Source organism: Bradysia coprophila (genome assembly GCF_014529535.1).
Source record: "Bradysia coprophila strain Holo2 chromosome X unlocalized genomic scaffold, BU_Bcop_v1 contig_20, whole genome shotgun sequence".
NCBI classification, from domain to species: Eukaryota; Metazoa; Arthropoda; class Insecta; order Diptera; family Sciaridae; genus Bradysia; species Bradysia coprophila.
This window is the reverse complement of record NW_023503307.1, coordinates 2,458,311-2,476,800: the sequence shown is the minus strand read 5'-3', so window position 1 is coordinate 2,476,800 and position 18,490 is coordinate 2,458,311. Positions and strand designations below refer to the sequence as shown.

General features: G+C 36.1%; 2 protein-coding genes and 1 long non-coding RNA gene across 3 annotated transcripts; 1 reads left to right on the top strand and 2 right to left on the bottom strand.

Annotated features, from left to right (window-relative positions):
* Positions 1-1,856: 1,856 nt before the first annotated feature.
* On the bottom strand, positions 1,857-14,042 carry LOC119068903. Its single transcript, XR_005086245.1, has 3 exons — positions 14,032-14,042; positions 13,071-13,077; positions 1,857-2,300 (listed from the first exon to the last, which is right to left on the bottom strand). It is a non-coding gene; the product is annotated as an uncharacterized LOC119068903 (long non-coding RNA).
* LOC119068872 lies at positions 8,235-10,060 on the bottom strand. The gene is made up of 2 exons (XM_037172711.1): positions 9,462-10,060; positions 8,235-9,251 (listed from the first exon to the last, which is right to left on the bottom strand). The coding sequence occupies exons 1-2, from the start codon at positions 9,994-9,996 to the stop codon at positions 8,593-8,595; spliced, it is 1,194 nt and encodes a 397-aa protein (XP_037028606.1). The 5' UTR covers positions 9,997-10,060; the 3' UTR covers positions 8,235-8,592.
* On the top strand, positions 13,310-18,199 carry LOC119068858 (monocarboxylate transporter 13-like). The gene is made up of 7 exons (XM_037172693.1): positions 13,310-13,665; positions 16,014-16,284; positions 16,355-16,462; positions 16,518-16,784; positions 16,848-17,319; positions 17,392-17,741; positions 17,804-18,199. Exons 1-7 carry the CDS (start codon positions 13,567-13,569, stop codon positions 18,118-18,120), a joined length of 1,884 nt encoding a protein of 627 aa, XP_037028588.1. The 5' UTR covers positions 13,310-13,566; the 3' UTR covers positions 18,121-18,199.
* The last annotated feature ends 291 nt before the right edge of the window (positions 18,200-18,490 follow it).

Below are 18,490 nucleotides of genomic sequence, written 5' to 3'. Positions count from 1 at the left end.
ATTTAGGTATTTATCTTCGTTCTGGTTACTTCATTTTCGCAATAATGCCACAGCGAAGAATTCGCCTAATTTAAAATACAATGCACTACGGCAATTATTTTTTATTTAATGCCACCACGAAAAAGGCTGTTGGCGCAACCTTCTAATTATACAACCTTGGAAACCACAGCGGATCATACTGATACAGACAGAGTGTGAGTTGTGTGGATTGAGTGGAATTCATTGAAAACGTCAAATTTCTAACAAAAAAGACATTTGAAATGTTGGCGACTGTACCTGAAATTACATATACAGTGAGCATATAGTATTACAAACAAGCAATTCTAACATTAGACAACTCCGACGAGTGTGAAGTTTTCGGCCCGAGCGAAGCGAGGGTCGTAATTCACACGAGTTACGGTATCATATTGCAATCTTAGACAGCTCGAACGAGTGAGAAGTTTGCGGCTAGGCCAAACCTATTATTAGACAACTCGTACGAGTGTGAAGTTTGCGGCCCGAGCGAAGCGAGGGTCGTAATTTACACGAGTTGCGGTATCGTATTGTAAAATTAGACAGCTCGGACGAGCGATAAGTTTGCGGTTAGAGCGAATCGAAGGCCGTAATTGACACGAGTTGCGGTATCTTACTGCATTAGTTAACAACTCGGGTCTTATTGGATTATTGCACAATTTAAACGGATACAAAGTGACAACATTTCATTTTTGTAGAAGTAAATGTATCAAATTGAGAATTGTGTTAGATTATTACATCCATACCGTGACAAAAGGGCTTGGACTTCAGGAATTGTCCATTCTCACCCAGATGAAAAAATCAGTTAAAATAAAATAAGATAATCAAACCTGAAAGAACCAGGTTAAGACAACCCTGAGTTGATCACGAAGGCGGTGACACACAAAAACAAAATTCTTTCAGAACCTTGATTATAATATTCTGTAATATAAGGTAAAAGCAAAATGAAATGATCTAGTCTGCTTTTTGACAATTGAAATTCAGTTGACAAAAATGAGGCTCGATAATTTTGTTTTGCTTTCACTTTAATTGATTAATTATATTGGAAAAATTATCAGTCAAGGGACCGGACCCGCCCAAAAGGTGGGACCTAGTTTTCTGTGATGAATAAAATAAACAATAAACAGACAGTCATTTACACAACCGAGCGACTAATTCTTATTTAGGAAATGGATGTGTAGTGTAGCTAAGAATAATAATACTTTAGTCCTGGTGATGTAAATGACTATCTTTGCGTCCGCAGTGCGTGATACAAAATTTGAGTTTTAGATTTACGCTGAACATCAGCCGCGATAAAACCTCTTTGTGATAGTGATTTTAAATATAGCCCGCACCGCCCGAAAACAGGCGAGTAATTTTACGTTAAGCTAGAAACGTTTGTACATGCTGTCAATTTTGCGTTGCACTGAAGCAAAGCACCTAGCAGGGTAATAGAGGTTTTTACACGTCAAATAGAGTAGATTTTTATACCAATAATACCATTAGCAGCCTTAATGGTAATTTTGCAATGACATTATGAAAAAAAAGGTATGGAAATATTCGCATACTTCGATTAAAGTACTACTTTATTTTTTTCTATTACCCTGCTAGGTGCTTTGACTGAAGTCAACAATTATGCTGCGTTTTGAATCAAAACATTTTTAGAAACGAAAAGGACTCATCCTTTCATTGATAGTATCCAAACCGTTTGTCAGTCTTTCATGGTTTGTCACTCACCGCGAGTGACGGCAAGTGACACACCGCGAGTTTCTTTTTTTTTCACTTCACAAATTACACGGCACAATAATTTGATATTTTATATTTTATATGACACCACGGTGGGGCTGAACGAATTTTAAATAAACGTGTAAGTTTCCAACCAGTTTTTTTTTATAAGTGAGTTGGGGGAGGGAAGTGCTATTCAAGTAAACAAGTTTTAGAAAAATCCCCAGAGCTGTTTCTGAGAACCAGCAACAGCGTCAGCCAGGGCTTGTGCAACAGTAAGGACTGAAGATTTGCATTGGAATTGGTAGAGGGACAAATTCTAAGATTTGCAGTGTAAAAATTATTGCTCTCGATAATTTCTTCATGGAGCAATAACAGCTGAAAGGCAAAATTTCACCATGTTGAAAGACAGATATCTCATTAACGAAGCAACCGCAGAAGCCTGTAAATAGTGATCCCAGACTAGTTTTGCAAGCACTTTCGAATAGCAAACAAATTATTTTTGAATCGAAGTTTTCTGTTACGTTTTCAGAAATTGCACTTTTAAGCTACCCTCGGTGAACTTTGGCCGCTTTTGTACCTTACTGGTATCAGTATTTCACATCAATGTGGTAGTTCATGTGATAGCCTGTAGTCTCAGCTTTACAACGATACCAAATATGCCATGCTTGATCATGTACAAGAAATATTGATGAAAGAGTTTTTCATCGAGGTCGTTCTACTTGCAAATCTAGAGCTATCTAAATAAAAGTATTTATTTTCAAGACGATATTACAAGTAAATGTCTTTTTTATGTCTATCGATCATTTAAATTCATTTCTAGATTAAAATGTTTGTTTATTGTTCATAAAAATAGATAATTTCACTAGATAGCTCTATTTTTGCGAGTAGAATGACATCGATGCAAAACTCTTTCATCAATATTTCTTGTACATGTTCAAGCATGACATGTTTGGTATCGTTGTAAAGCTGAGACTACAGGCTATCACATGAGCTACCACATTGATGTGAAATACTGATACCAGTAAGATACAAAAGCGGCCAAAGTTCACCGAGGGTAGCTTAAAAGTGCAATTTCTGAAAACGTAACAGAAAACTTCGATTCAAAAATAATTTGTTTGCTATTCGAAAGTGCTTGCAAAACTAGTCTGGGATCACTATTTACAGGCTTCTGCGGTTGCTTCGTTAATGAGATATCTGTCTTTCAACATGGTGAAATTTTGCCTTTCAGCTGTTATTGCTCCATGAAGAAATTATCGAGAGCAATAATTTTTACACTGCAAATCTTAGAATTTGTCCCTCTACCAATTCCAATGCAAATCTTCAGTCCTTACTGTTGCACAAGCCCTGGCTGACGCTGTTGCTGGTTCTCAGAAACAGCTCTGGGGATTTTTCTAAAACTTGTTTACTTGAATAGCACTTCCCTCCCCCAACTCACTTATAAAAAAAAACTGGTTGGAAACTTACACGTTTATTTAAAATTCGTTCAGCCCCACCGTGACACATGACACGACATCAACATCAAGGTCATTCGCATTTGCCTTCACGTCTACACAGAAAATCTACACTATTTGCCACGACATCAAGGTCTTAAAAACTTATTTCTTTATTTTACACTGCAGCACTAAAATAATTCGACGAAGCAAAAGTTGCATTTTCAATAAATTATTCTGTTTTTATTTGCCACACAACCGATGCGTCCTTAACACACGAACTTGTTACGATGAACTAAAGCCGAGATCAAGATGTATGTGTAATTAATCGGCTGCGCTCGGACACGATCAGTGTATTAATGCGACGTTTTTAGACCCGTACGAAGTACTGCGATCTAATAGGTTTACGCATACGTTTGTAACACGTCGAATTGGACTGCCTGAGCATATAGAGAGATACATCCGATATGTAGAAGACAAACGTGGAATTTTATGTGTTGGACGCACTCACTTTGAGCTAGTTAGATGTAAAATTGTAACATCGGTCGCGCGGTCCAATGACATCACTCTTTTTTTTAAATAGAAAATAAGTTGCAAGAAAGCCATCAAATTGTTTTGCAAATACAATCGAAGCAGCGACCGAATAATCATCAACTGTTTCGTCTCAGAGGTGCGGGAAACCCGAATAAACGATGACGAGATTAGGGAGGTGCGAGAAAACAGGAAGTGTGGGAAAATAAGCAGTTCAAAGACGTTGAAACACCAGAGTGGTGACCAGAATAATTTTTGCATCAACAACTATTATATCTATTTTATCTCACGTGTATCGAGAAGCTTTCAAGAAAAAAAAAATCGATCTTATGCTGACTCCTGGTGCAACAGCTACTGATCCTCGAAAATGCGTGTTTTTTTGCCATCTACTGATACCCGATTTTCGACAAATTTCGATATTATGAACGAAGTGACTATTTGCACCCGGGTTTACTCCAACGTAAATCACGCTTTTGTTATGGAAAAATAAAGAAAAAAGTTACCATTTTACTAGTAGCGAACATACTCTGTTGGACTTTAGCATTAGATTCTTCCTTTTACGAATCGGAACGAAAATAGTCTGATGGACGTTAGCAATTAGATTCTTCCTTTTACGAATCGGAACGAAAATCGTCTGATGAACTTTAGCAATTAGATTCTTACTTTTACGAATGAGTTCGAACATACTCTGTTGGACTTTAGCAATTAGATTCTTCCTTTTACGAATCGGAACGAAAATAGTCTGATGGACTTTAGCAATTAGATTCTTCCTTTTACGAATGAGTTCGAACATACTCTGTTGGACTTTAGCAATAAGAGTTTTCCTTTTACGTGTGAGTTCGAACATACTGTGATGGACTTTAGCAGGATTTCCAAATATTTTGCAACCATCTGGTATCGTCTCTAGAACGACGGTAAAAGACCTGATGGTATGACAACAATTCCGTGGAGTCATTGAAAATCACTTTTATGGAATGTAACAAAACGTGATACTTTGGCTCCTTCATACACCGGTGAATCTTCTAAGAAAGCAGGGTCTACTGCAGATAAAACGGAGAGATTTAAGCATAATCATTATATGCGTCTTAAGGAAAACTATTTATTTACTCCCCCTTGTATTTGAATCATTAGGTTGCATGTGACCAGAAACAAAGAAATTTATTGACAAGTTGGGATCATTAATGAAGAGAGCATCAGGGAAGCCACGTTCCAAAGATTGTCTGTTGTAGAAAATTTCTATTGCTGTACAAAGAGGCAATGCGGCATGTATTCTTGGAACTTTAGGAAGTAATAGAGCAGATTATTTTTATTATTGTAATATTTCGTTTTTTTACTGACTGCGCCGTATGCGAGCAGTCTTTTTTTCGCTTTGAATAAATATACATCTGAGACCGTCATAGAAAGTCCTTTGCCAGTCCTTACAAAATCCATTGAAAACCAATTCATCAGAAAATCCTCAAAATCGAAGAAAATTCTCAAAAAACTAAAGAAAACCCTTAAAAGCTTACAAAGAAAATCCTTATAAATCCAGCAAATGGCAACGAAAATACTCAGAAAATCATTGAAAGTCCTCAGAGGATTTTCGTTTTGAAAATCCTTTGTCAACGAAATTTGCAATTATCTGCCCCTCGTCTAAAACACTAAAAGATTCCTAATAAGAACGGTGAAAAATCAAATTTGGGATAGAAATCTGTGGTAAAAATTACATAGAAATAGCAGGAAATATAAGCCAAAGTGTCTCGATTGAATGTTGATTTTCTGTATCATTATTTACAAATTAAAATGAAATTGAAAAAGCAATGTGTGAAAAAAGTTACATTCGTTACACATCTTCAACGAAATAATTAACTTATTGCTCACAATGGAATATACGTATTTTTATGTTACAGATTATTTATATGCGAGAACTTTCGTCTCATTCGTTTGTCATCAATGATAACAGCCGCATTGCTTTATAGTTGTTGGCATATTCCGTGAAAATTTACACTTATAGAGAAATCAAAAATATGGAACAATATTAGAGCTTACAACGTTCAAAATTATTCAAAGGTAGTATTGACATTCGCTTTGAAGAGTAGTTAATATGGTCAAACTCTTCGCTTTGTGAAAACGAAGGTCAATGTTGTGTCTTTAAGGTTAAATTATAGGCTTAGAAGAAAAAGCTTGCCGTTCAGCGATTCCATAAAGTACCAAAGTTCATATCCCGCTAGTTTTATTTTTCATTTTCCTTTCTTTTACACTTTTCATTATTAGTTTCTGTTTCCATATCGCGTACAAGACGATCAAGAATAAATTAATTTGAACAGCAGCAAGTCAAATACGCACACCTTTAATATAAATTTTAAATTTTAGTTTAATTATATGTATCTATCTATCTGCTCGACGACCACGGAGAATATGGATAAGATTTAATTGCCACTTGGATACTCTCATTGCGACTTATTATACATCACGAAGCATGTAATGTTTACAAACAAAATCACCAGACATAATGGACGAACTTTATTAAGTACCATTGCTATAAAAGTGTAATTAGTTCTGCATAGCTGAACGACGACCTATGAGATTTCTGGTGCGTATTACACAGTATTCAATAACAATTTAATTTTAATTACATGCATTAGCCAGTAAGTTAATTTTTTTTTTTAAAGAATTATAATGAAACAGCTCATCGTTTGCGGAAAAGTTTGATTGAAATGAACTTGTTAGCGCGGTAACGAAAATGTCTGTTAGCAAACAACGGATATAAAAAAATATTCCGTACTTTTTGTATAATTAGCGAAATCGGTTTGAGGTCTGCATGGTTGATATATCATTTTGAATTGGACATATACCAAAAGACTCTGTTCCTAAATTCCTTTTCTCTTGTTGTAATTAACCCTGATAAGCGAATATATGATCACTATAACTATCGAGTCTGATGAGGTATTCCTTTGTTTTACGTAACAGATACATAGAAAAATCTTCTACTGCATTTGCTTTAACAAACGACCTTATTAGACAGATATCATCGCTGAGTAAATTTTTTATTGCCTGTACCATGCGAAGGTTATAGTTTGCAAAAACGATCGATTACATGAAAAATATCTTCGTTTCATTTTACGTGAATTCCTTTGTGACTTCCAAATTCCGCATGTGACAGGTAGTAAGCCCGTATACATTGGATGCTGGTAATTCATTAATTCGGAAACAGCTTTGTAATACTCTTAAACTCACTCGCGTGTTTTTGAGCAACTTGCAACTTGCTTCGGTAACTGTTGTTTGGACAAGTATATGTCCGAGCCGAAGGCAAGTATATGTATACCTTGCCTTCAGCTCGGACATGTACTTGTTGATCAAAAAACACACTAGTGAGTTTGCTTACTCATTTTAGTGTTGTAAAGTGACTTATTTCAGCACCCGTTTGATGTGATATTACCACACTCAAAGCAGTGTTGATATGGAATTTGTATGAGTTGTTACAGCATTCGTTTGAGAAAATGCAAAGCAATGTGATCGATCAAATTTGAAGAGTGATTGTTTACAATGAAAATTATGATTTTTTGTGCTCTCGTCTATTTCGATTCTCGGTTGGCACAAAGCATGATGTGTTACACGTATTGTAATGTTGATTTTTTCAGCACACGACCCAATTTTCCTTACTCGCTCGTAAGGAAAACTTGGGTCTAGTGCTGAAAAAATCAACATTACAATACTTGTAACACAACATACTATTACAGCTTCCAATAGGTACTATAATATTATAAGCGGGCGGTAAAGTACACTTTACTCTTCGTTAGTCAGAGTTTTTGTCTAATTTCTATTAGCTAATAAACCTAGCAGTTGGGTTTGATTTGTTTGGATTGTGAAATTCTCCGCCCAAAAATGGATAAAAAGTTAGTGTGTAACTTGTCTTCGTACATGCAGCCTTATTCAGACAACTAATACTGTAAAGGAAAAATTCCCGGGATAAAGACTTGAAGATTTCTTGCTGATAATATGACTACGAGTAGTATACCGCATCTCTCTTAACCAGGTACTCGCAGGTACTCTTAACCTTCGATTGTAAGGTACTTTGTGCCATATATGGAGTAATGAGAGAGGGAGAGGAATGAAGGCGGAGATGCAATTTTGAACCTTCAAGGAACTTCGGTGACAATGGTACGAGTTCAACGATTCAGGTGGACTGGGAGTCTACCTTGCATGAGTTAAAACAGTGCACCATACCTAAATGCTATTCCGATGCAGTCCAGGCAGGGGTGTGGGAATTGGAAAACCTTAGCTCAAAGTAAAGTAAGTAAATAAAATACCACTAGAACAACAAATTTCCCATGATAGTACATTTCGCCATATCCCAGCATACACACATGAGAGTGATGCTATTCAAACAGTACATTGTTGTATGCGCAAACGACACAAGATCGATGGGGAAAATCTGGTGTAACAATTTATATATTTCACACATTTAGTTGGACTGTGTCCAATGCTGTCTCAGCGGATATTTAAGTTTATTTTGTAAACATTTGCGTTTCGCATTTTAATGTTTGAATTCTAAAAGCAAATTTTCGAGTAAAGTATGCAATTAACAGATGATTTTATTAACGAAATGAAAAGAGAAGGAAAAAATCGTAATAATAAATGGAGAAAACAAACACCAAATTGTTATAACTTTCTCACAAAAATTGGTAATTTTCTAAAAACAAAATATTTACGTACAAAATGCGTACCGTAATTTTAAGTAATGTCTATGGCGGTCATAAAAGTAAAATACAAAAATATCTTTTTTCTGTATTGTTATACGATGCTCACAATTAAGACCTCAACTTACAACCATAGAAGAAAAACACATATTGGCGAACTTACACTCTCACTCTCTTTCTCTCGCGATAACTCCACTTAAAAATTTACTTGTGCCTTTCTCATTGATATTCTGCTAGTAGTCACAAGAAACAAGGTGTTGCGGCTGGCATGTTAATAAATTTTCATCAAAACGATACGAATCTGGGCATTTCAAATGCACCACCTCGTCATTGTAGCACAGGTGATATTCGGAGCAATCGGGGCTATGTCGACGCAAATCAACTTTACATTTTTGTTTCTGCAGCACAATAGCATCAACTTCGATGTACAAGATTTTATATTCATGTGGATGGAGTCTGGCCATGCATCTTTCGAACGATATGCGATTGCATGTTTCTCTATCGTTATCGTAAGCAAGATGAGACGGACAGAGAAATGTTAGTTCGTTGAAGGGAGCATAAGTTCTTGGTAGACAGTAGTGGTACAGTCGGCAATTGGTTTTATCGGAATACTTTCCTGGTAAACGATGTCGACAAGAAAATTTGCGGTTTAACTTCATATCCAGCTCGATGTGGGTGAAAGGTCGTCGTTTTTTCTTGAACGTATCCTCTGATTGGTATGATTTTACATGATCGAGATTATTTCTTGTGTTTCTGGTTGTGCCAATCATCACACACTCTTTGTGAACTGGATTAAATACCCTACCAGGTGAACATAACATATGCCGTACAATATATCCTTTCCCTTTCAATTGGTGATCGCAGTGCCAAAACATCGATGCGTTGTAAATGTCTGAAAAGTACATTTCCCGTTTCAACAATTTTTAAGCTTTTCTTGTGTTCAACCAACGCAATTCTAGCAAAAGTGATTATAGTGGTCAGTACTCCATTTTACATAAAAATGATTTGACAGGGTATTACATTTGTGTGACACACTGTCAAGTTTCAGTACCCTATTTAGAGTACCACTCATGCTTGAAGTGCGATGGTTCGTTTAAAATACCTGCAAAATATCCGAATGTCTCACACTCAAACTGCTGATTCTTAAATATTGGATAATCATCACTATCTGTTGCGACTGTGGTTGTTTCGATGTCGTCGTTATTAAAGCCGAATGGATTGTCATCATCATTACTTCGTAAGTTCAGATCTCTATGCTCATCCATATTGTTACTTACTGAACCGAACGCTTTTTGTGAAAAAGTGCCACCATGACTTCGTTTACTGAAAACTTTCTTTTCCGATTTTTCTACCGGTGTGGGAGTAATACCATTTTCTATTCGATCTAATGGGGTACAGTATGCTGGGTTATCCTCATCACAAACATTGTGATCCAAACATTTTCGAACTATTTCTGGAGCTTCGGTTTGTCCATCCAGATCGACATAAGAGCATATTTGAAATGATTCCGAATCCACACACCGAAAACCATACTGACCACAATGCGAATTTTCTTCTGAAACCGGAATTTGCTGATTCGATGCAGGTAAGAGTAGCAGTAGCATGGTCACTTTTAGAATATTCATATTTTGTTTCATACACCACAAGACTCAAAAATATAAACAAAATAAACTTTTTTTATGCAAACAAAAATGTCATACTTCAAAGGGATGAATGGGTTCTTCGATTTTTAATTTTTTAGTCGCCTAGTCGGTTGGCCTGTAGAGGCGCCACATTTTTTTTAAAGTACTTCATTCTCACTGTACTATTTTTTCGTGCAACAACTTCACATTGATTCATTCCCATGAAATGTCACTGCAGTGAAGTTTGTTTATGAAAAAATAATTCAGTGACAACAGACTTTTGATCAAAGTATATAAACACTGAAGGTATCAGTGTTTATATACTTTGCTTTTGATGAAGAAAAGTACTAAATTGTAATAGATTTTACCCTTAGTTTCTAAACTCCATTCTCCTATAGATCACTAAAATGACCGCTGGCGTGACGATCGACGGTTCGGTTTTGTGTGCAAACTAATGATAACCAATGAAAGTCTAGAACAGGTATGGTCGATCGGCGAATTCGTCTTAAACGCACTCACATTTTATGTCAAAATAATATGAAAATGACTGCGTTTAAGTACGAAAATCAAATTTTTATGTCCTCCGGGCGGACAATAGACCATACCTGTTTTACACTTTCATTGATGATAACCAACTTTGCTTCGAAGAAAATTCCCCGTATTTAGTTCATTTGCATTCATTTCAAAGAATTGGACGCACTCACTTATTCATTACTATGTGAAATTGTGAAGTTGGTTTCGATTAGTTTGCACACTTTTCCCCACCATTCCTCACGTTTCCGTCATCAGTTTCACGAAACGAAGAGATCTATAATTGAGAGGGAAAACTTACTGACTGCGCCTTAGTGAGCAGCCTTTTTTCGCATTTTATAATAAAAATAAATAAGTAACAGATTCAAACTTAATTCATTTAGCTTCAATTTTAGGTCAATTTTTGTGTGTAAATCGGCGTTATTCTCGTTCTTGTTAGCTACACTTTTGACAATGGACAACTTTAGTTGCTGCCGCCTGAAAGAAGCAATTTAGCTGGCGGAATACAGAACGAGGCGAATTGTTCGGTCAATCGGAACGGCACGAGTTACTCGGTCAATCGGAACGTCTCAAATTACTCAGTCGAACGGAAACGGAAGCGGATTATTCGCGGTCTGTACCAGAAGCTTATTGTATAAAAAAAAATTGCACGTACAAGCGATGATGTCATTTTGTTTGTTTATTTGTTTAATTTCTGCTTTGATTTTGTTCTGTTTTATCTTGCTGGTGCGTGCTGTTTTTGTCGGGTTTTTCTAAAGTGCATTTTCCAATTTTTCCGCATTCCATCGCCTGATGACCAATTGTTTCAACGCAAAATTCGTACTCTACTTGTTCAAAGTTACGAATCAGCAGCTGTCTTGTGAAGGGTGTTGACATAGCAACTGAGGATGGCCAGACCACTCTGGCCAGCGACCGATGTCAACACCTGAGGTCGAAACAGCGATACAGTCTCGTGATTCACTTAACGTGACCTGTGGGAGGGAAGAGAATTGATTTCTCTGTTTGTTCATTCTTCATTCGTCACTTTTTCATCATTTTTTCTGGCTTCTTTTTTAGAAAAGAAATGTATCTGTATGCATTTCAGGTGGGTGTTTTCAGTGATCCCAAACGTCCTGGTTAAGGACGCAACGTCTGGTCTACACTGAATTTTATAATCAAAAATGAAGTCTTCACTGAAATTTTGTATCGAATGTAAGGTCTACCGCAACGATCAAGTGTAAAATCTACCGCAACGGCTGAGTTTTTCAATCAAAAAAGAAGTCTACCGCAATCTGTTGCATTTCTGTTGCTTTTGTTTCGGTCACCAATGAAGGCTACGTCCTGTCCTGTTTGTTTAAATTACCAATGAAGTCTAAGTCAATCTTGCTTTGATATCCCGGTTGCTGACCAGAAGTGAATCCTTACCCTCACCAAAGGGAATCCTTACCTTCTCCGCTTAGATTTTGGTTTTCAATGGAAGTGGGAGAACAGTTCCTTAGTGATTAACCTCCTTATGATTCACTTCAGATTGTACCCTTCAATGGGTATATAGAAGTAAAATGGGCATGTTAGGCTTAGTCCCAAAAACACTACGACATGACATCCAATTTTCTTCATGCTCTTGTTCACGGCAGAGTAAAATAAACCATGCAGGAGCGCAAAAAATATAGGGCTACTAGGATCATTCAGGTCCCTGGTCAAATCATCGCTCCTGCCTGGTTAACTTTACTCTGTCGTGTACTGTTACTACATGGTTTCAATTCAATCTTAATTTCTTTAACTCCTACGACTGTTGACTTTATCTTCCAATTTATTTATGTAAGATACCGGGAAAAAGGAATAGTTACAGGAATGGTTAGGAGGGATTCTTTTGAAAAATAGCCTGCCCAAATCGGACGCATTTTCTAGTGGATTTTTTTATATGTACCTAGATAGGTATATTGCTCCCTAGAAGCCAAAACCACTTTAAAAAAAAATCGTCCAAGCTTGTGTGGCTAGTGAGAGGTGACTAAAAACCTAAAACATGCACTTTTCTTATGGAAATTTCTCAAAGGCCACGAAACATAGAAGGTCGTGTGGGGTGTCATTAGCAGTTGAAAGTATGGGTAAAAAATGGATAATTTCGGCGAACTTCTAACGGTTCCCATGCATCCGAAAAGCAACAGAAAAATAAAAAAAACTGTTTTTCCCATATGATACTGGTCTTAGCTTTCCAATAATACCAAAAATGCAAGGGTAGTGTTTCGATGAATGTGGTTTTGGAATAAAAATTTGATGCTCAGTATCGCTACTCAAAGAATTTCATGCATGTGCAATTTTTGATGAAAAAATATTTTTTACAGAGTCGCCGACTGTACACGGTTTGATCTGATTTACGTTTCAAATAGTCAACACAAGATCTTCTACTTCATTAGTTTTAATAAGAAATTGTAAATGTAAGTGCACATTAGTCAGAGCTAATTGCTTAGGTTATGTCGGCGCTGTAGATAACAGATGAACGTAAATGGTTAACAACGATCAGGATCTTGATGACGTTTGAATGTTACGAACTATTGAAGTAGAAGATGTTAAATCAATACATTGAATCTGTTCAGATAAAGAAACGTTCGATAATTATATAAGGAATCCACACGTGAAAGAATAATGACAACACCAATATGCTAATTATTTACATTCCTAACTAAATTGAACCAAATTCAATCACAAAAGACGAACACTGAACGGTTCAAACATTTGATGCAAAAGCAATCACTATCACAAAATCTATTTTTTTTATCAATTTTAAATTATCAACAACAACAAAAAAACGTACGAAATTCTGATTCATTAACGAATAGAAGAGCCGCGTTACTGGAAATTCTATCAAGTGACATCAATTAGTGTTCATTCTACAACACAGTGTTTCACCTCTAAGTTAAATGTGAATAAGTTGAGAAATTGGAAATTTTTTGTGAAATAAATCAATCCATGATAGTGTTGTCGTTGAAAAATCGCTACAATTATGTGACTTATTCTTCCTGACCAGTGCGTTTCGTTTTATTCATATTTTCTTCAAGAATAAAGAAAGAATACCAAATGGCAGTCAATGTATCGAAGTGTTCTCAAAGAATCAAGAAAGTGCCACCGGATGGTGGGTATGGATGGGCCATAGTAGCAGCATTCGCCATTTCTTATGTAAGAAAATTGTAACTAAATAACAAAGAAATTGCACGCTTCATTTTTTTAATCATAATTCCATACGGCGACATAGGGCTTATAGGTTAATCCCGTTTGAATAACATTCAGAAACGTTGTGTGTACCTTTTATCAATATCAAAAAGAAAAATGTGAAAGAGAAAAAAAACTTTTTTTTTTGATATTTTCCACCAATAATGTTTTTCTAATAGATCATTGTGATAAAATAGTAAAAAAGTAACAACCAAAACGCAAGTTTATGGTTATGATCCGCTCCTAAATAATGATTTATGCCACCGATTGATAGAAAAACATTTATCACCAAGTTGCATATGTAGTACACAACGTTTTTCTCAAAAAGCCAACGAAAGTTTCACTTTTCGTCACTGAGTTGAGAAAAGTTTTTTTGTGCACCGGACAACTGAAATACGACATATTTTACCATGATTTTATATATTATGAAATGTCTTTCCCGAACATATCGTGCAAGAATAGTACATTTCGTAGTACGAAATTCGTACCCAGGACTAAAAGTCTTTTTTAGCGTGTGAGAGGTTTCCAGACAGAGCCGAAGGCGAGGTCTGGAATCGAATACGCTAAAAAAGACTTTTAGTCCGTGGTACGAATAGTATTTTTCATATTGGACGGAGAAAAAGTGCGACGAAGTCGGGTCCTAGGTATGAAAAATACTTTTTTTTGATATGCTAATGCTACAGAGGAGCTCATACTTATGACCTAAGAATTAAATGTCTCTCCTGAGCAAGTTGGGAAAAGGTTTGAGCAGCCGATATGTTACAACCAGTAAATGAATTTCATACGCAGAATTGGCAAAGGCTTGCTTTCCAAATCGGAATCAGGAAAAATAAGTTTTGTGAAGGCTTATATTTGACGTTCGAGAGTTGTTGGCCAAAATTAAATAGAGAAATTTTTGCAAATGAAGAATGAAAGTAGGTAAAGTATCGCGCTTCGACAAGAATTTTGAAAATCTGAGTTTCAACTCGATTGTTTCCGTTTTTAGGAAGATATGTATGCGGAAATTGTTTTAGACTATGGGAACAATTAATTTTCTACGAAACTAGCGCAATTATGTTAATTTTAATGTTAATTTCAGTTAATTATTAAGGTTTTAATCGAATTCCGGCTTCGACATTTTGGATCGCGGTTCGACAGTATGGCAAAAATCGCGGTTCGACACGTCAAGTTGTTAGAGGTTTCAAAACAAAATATGAAAATCACAAATTGGTGTGGAAAATGCTTGTTATCACTTTGTTTAGGCTCAAAAACATTTACTATTGTGTTTTATAGGCTGAAAACTCACTTAAATCGCTTATTTTCATCGAAAATCAGCTTTCCATGCAAAATTCAAAGAATATCAACTTTCGATGAATTTTGAAATTAAATCACATACGAAAGATGCTCAACACGAAGTGTCGGAAAACGAACTGTTTTTGACATGTCGAACCGCGATACTTTACCTATGAGAAATCAAATTGAAATTTGAAAATTTTCATGAAAAACGTAATACAGCCAAGGACAGTCAAAAAAGTGTATTTTTATGATTTTCGTGTTTATCGATTTCAGCTGTTTTAAATGTCCTTGAATTTAGCACAATACAAATTACAATGGCAAAACAGCTGAAATCGATGAAACACGTATAGAATAAAAATGCACTTTTTTGACTGTCCCAGGCTGTGCGTCAAATTGAAATTTTCTGGTACTCAAATTTTCTTGTGACGTAAATAACTATTCTTCGTAATGTCTAACTTTTCTGATGATCATAGTTATTTAGGTATCTGTGATGTATATTTAACGCAATTTCGCGAGTTGTAACCCGAATGGAGTGAAAGTGTCTAAAGTAAAACGTCCACAACAGATACGTATACAAATTTTCATGTTGAGGGCCTAAATTACGAGAAAAGTTCCGAAATTTATGATCAAGCAACGCACTTCAAGCAAAAGTGCTATTAATGACAGCTGCCAAATAGAGTACTATTTTGTATGAAATTTTATCCCCACTCTTTTTACAGTGTAAAATTTTGTATGGGGCACTGTCAAGTTTCAGTACCCTATTTAGAGTACCACTTTTGCTTGGAGTGCGTTGGATCAAGACATGAAAATAGTAGATTATTTGAACGAATAGACCGGGAAACTAAGTTTTATAATGTTGAATCAAATTTGGTTGTGGATACGAATGGTGCCACTAACTGCGTGTTGTATCACTATGTCGTCTTGTATCCGCCTAAGTAAATTCACGGGATAAGTTTGATAAAAATACATTCTTGCAATTCATCTTATTAACCAAAGCTAACTTTTACACCTCAAGTTTAACGGAAATAAATTTATTTTAGGGAATTCTTGTGCCTGCTATCACGAATTTTGGTCTGATCTTCAAAGACAAACTTACAGCCATGAACTTATCAGCCAGTGACATTTCACTTGTAATTAATATTAATTCAGCCTTCAGTATGTCGATGGGCTTAATTAACGGTGCACTGCAACGAAATTTTGGATATCGAAAGATTGGAATTGTGTCTGGTGCAGCATTTGCGCTTGGTATTATACTATGTTCGTGCTCGAGTAATTTTATTAGTTTCGTTTTCACATACGGACTTCTGACTGGTAAAAACAGTTTGAATTAAACGATTAATTAACGGTAAATTAATGCAAAAAAAAATTCATGAAACTTTAGCTGCTGGATTCGGATTATCGTTATCATCGTTTCAACTTGCTATAAGTACATACTTTCTAGAAAAGAGGAATAAAGCTACTGGTATTGCAATGTCAGTAGCTGGTATTGGTATTGTTTTTCATTTTTGACTTAATTTTCGCGAGGAATAATAAATATTTCGTAGGACCGATTCTTTTCCCTCCTATGGTCACGTACTTATTAATGACCTATGGTGTCAATGGAACTGTTTTGATTCTTGGCGGCATATCTATTCATACCGTAATGGCCGCACTGATGCTCCAGCCTATTAAATGGCATATGAAGCTAATACTAGTTCAACCTGAAGAAGAGGTTCTAATAAAGGAATGTAGTGACAGTGACGAAAAGTCAGACGATGTTTTCGTAAAGCCAGGGTTTTACATAGGTATAAAGGAATCGAATGCAAATTCACGTAAGTTTTTTAAGAACTAAAAACAATGAGACCTAAATTATCGACACCGATCTTACTATACAGATAAACATAAACATTCGGATAACATAGACTTATCGTCTGGAGATGAGGAGGAACCCGTAGATAGGTCATATAATTACATCGATCATGATATAGATATGCAGAGCATATACGGCTGCGAGCAGATGCCAATTGTGCGTAAGATGTCGACGAAACAAGTGAATCGTTGCGATAGTGCCATTCATAACAGCTACTCATTGAAAGAATTGAACAGCAAATACATTCGAAGCTCAAGTGTAGAAGGAGCGGTCAATGCTCATCTCGTCAAGCCACGTAAAAGATGGTTCGAAACTGGATCTATTGATACCATAAATTTAGGTAGTGCGGTCGACATCTTTGGTCAACGAGGGCTCGATCGAAATGAGTCAAAGCGATTGATGCATTCATTCAGTCGGATAGTTGAAGAAGAAAATAAGACAGCAGAAGAAATGGACGAGGAGGAAAGGAGAAAGAGTGAAATTATTCAGGAGAAAATGTAGGTCGCTCAGTTGGAATCGGTTTGAAAGTGTTCCAATGTTTGTTGAATTAAATTATTTCAAATTTACAGAGCTATGGAAAAGATGATAAACGAGAAACAGCATACCTCATTTTGGCGTGCTGTTGGCAGGTGGACCGTTCATTTCTTCGATCTGGATCTGTTGCGCGACAAGACTTACGTCAACATATTGCTTGGAATCTCATTTGCTATATTTGCCGAATTCAATTTTTCCATTTTAACACCGTTCATTTTGTACGAAATGGATTTCAGTACCGTTGAAGTTGCCAGTCTGATGTCAACGGTGGCTATATCGGACGTAATAAGTCGATTCGTTTCGCCATGGATTGGAGACTATTTCGAGCAATCGTCTCGAATTATGTATATGATCAGTTTGGTGTTTTTGGTGGTTATTCGTATGGGTAAACCGAATTCGTGCAACGCATCCTGTAGCGGGTCAATCAATTAAATTTTCCACTTTCAGCTTTTCTCTGGGTATCATCCTACAGCACAATGATATTCATCATGATAATACTGGGAATAGGACGAGGCATTCGAACCGTTTATATGAACGTTATAATACCAGACCATGTACCAATTGAACGTTTAGCATCCGCATCCGGTTTACAGATGGTCACGAATGGAATATTTTTGTTAATATTCGGATCGATTATTGGAGTGATGAGGGACATATCAGGAACCTACGCGTCTTGTATAGTATTCATAAACGTTGTGACGGTGCTAACATTAATAATGTGGTCAGTGGAATTAATCTATGTCCATGTAACACGGACAAATTGAGGCAAAACTCAATAGTGAAAATTGTCATCGTAATTACTGTAACAATAAAATTTTAGTATGCGGATCGTTCAACTTCATCTTTACGAAAAACTATGTTAGTGGCAAAAATGAAAGTGACCGTTCGGTCCATACTCTCTAGATTAACTAATCATCTCAAATTTTGCAATTTAACTTTTTCAAGTCTCGTTATATAAATGGCTATTTTGTCGTTGATTGACTATTCATCTGTTATCGATAACGACAACAAAAATAATGACAAACTCTGAGTGATATGGTCATTTATATGTATAGTAAAATGCATGTTAAAAAAATTGAAGTACGAGATCTGAAATCAACCAATTCAAAATACTTTCATCGATGGAAGTAATAG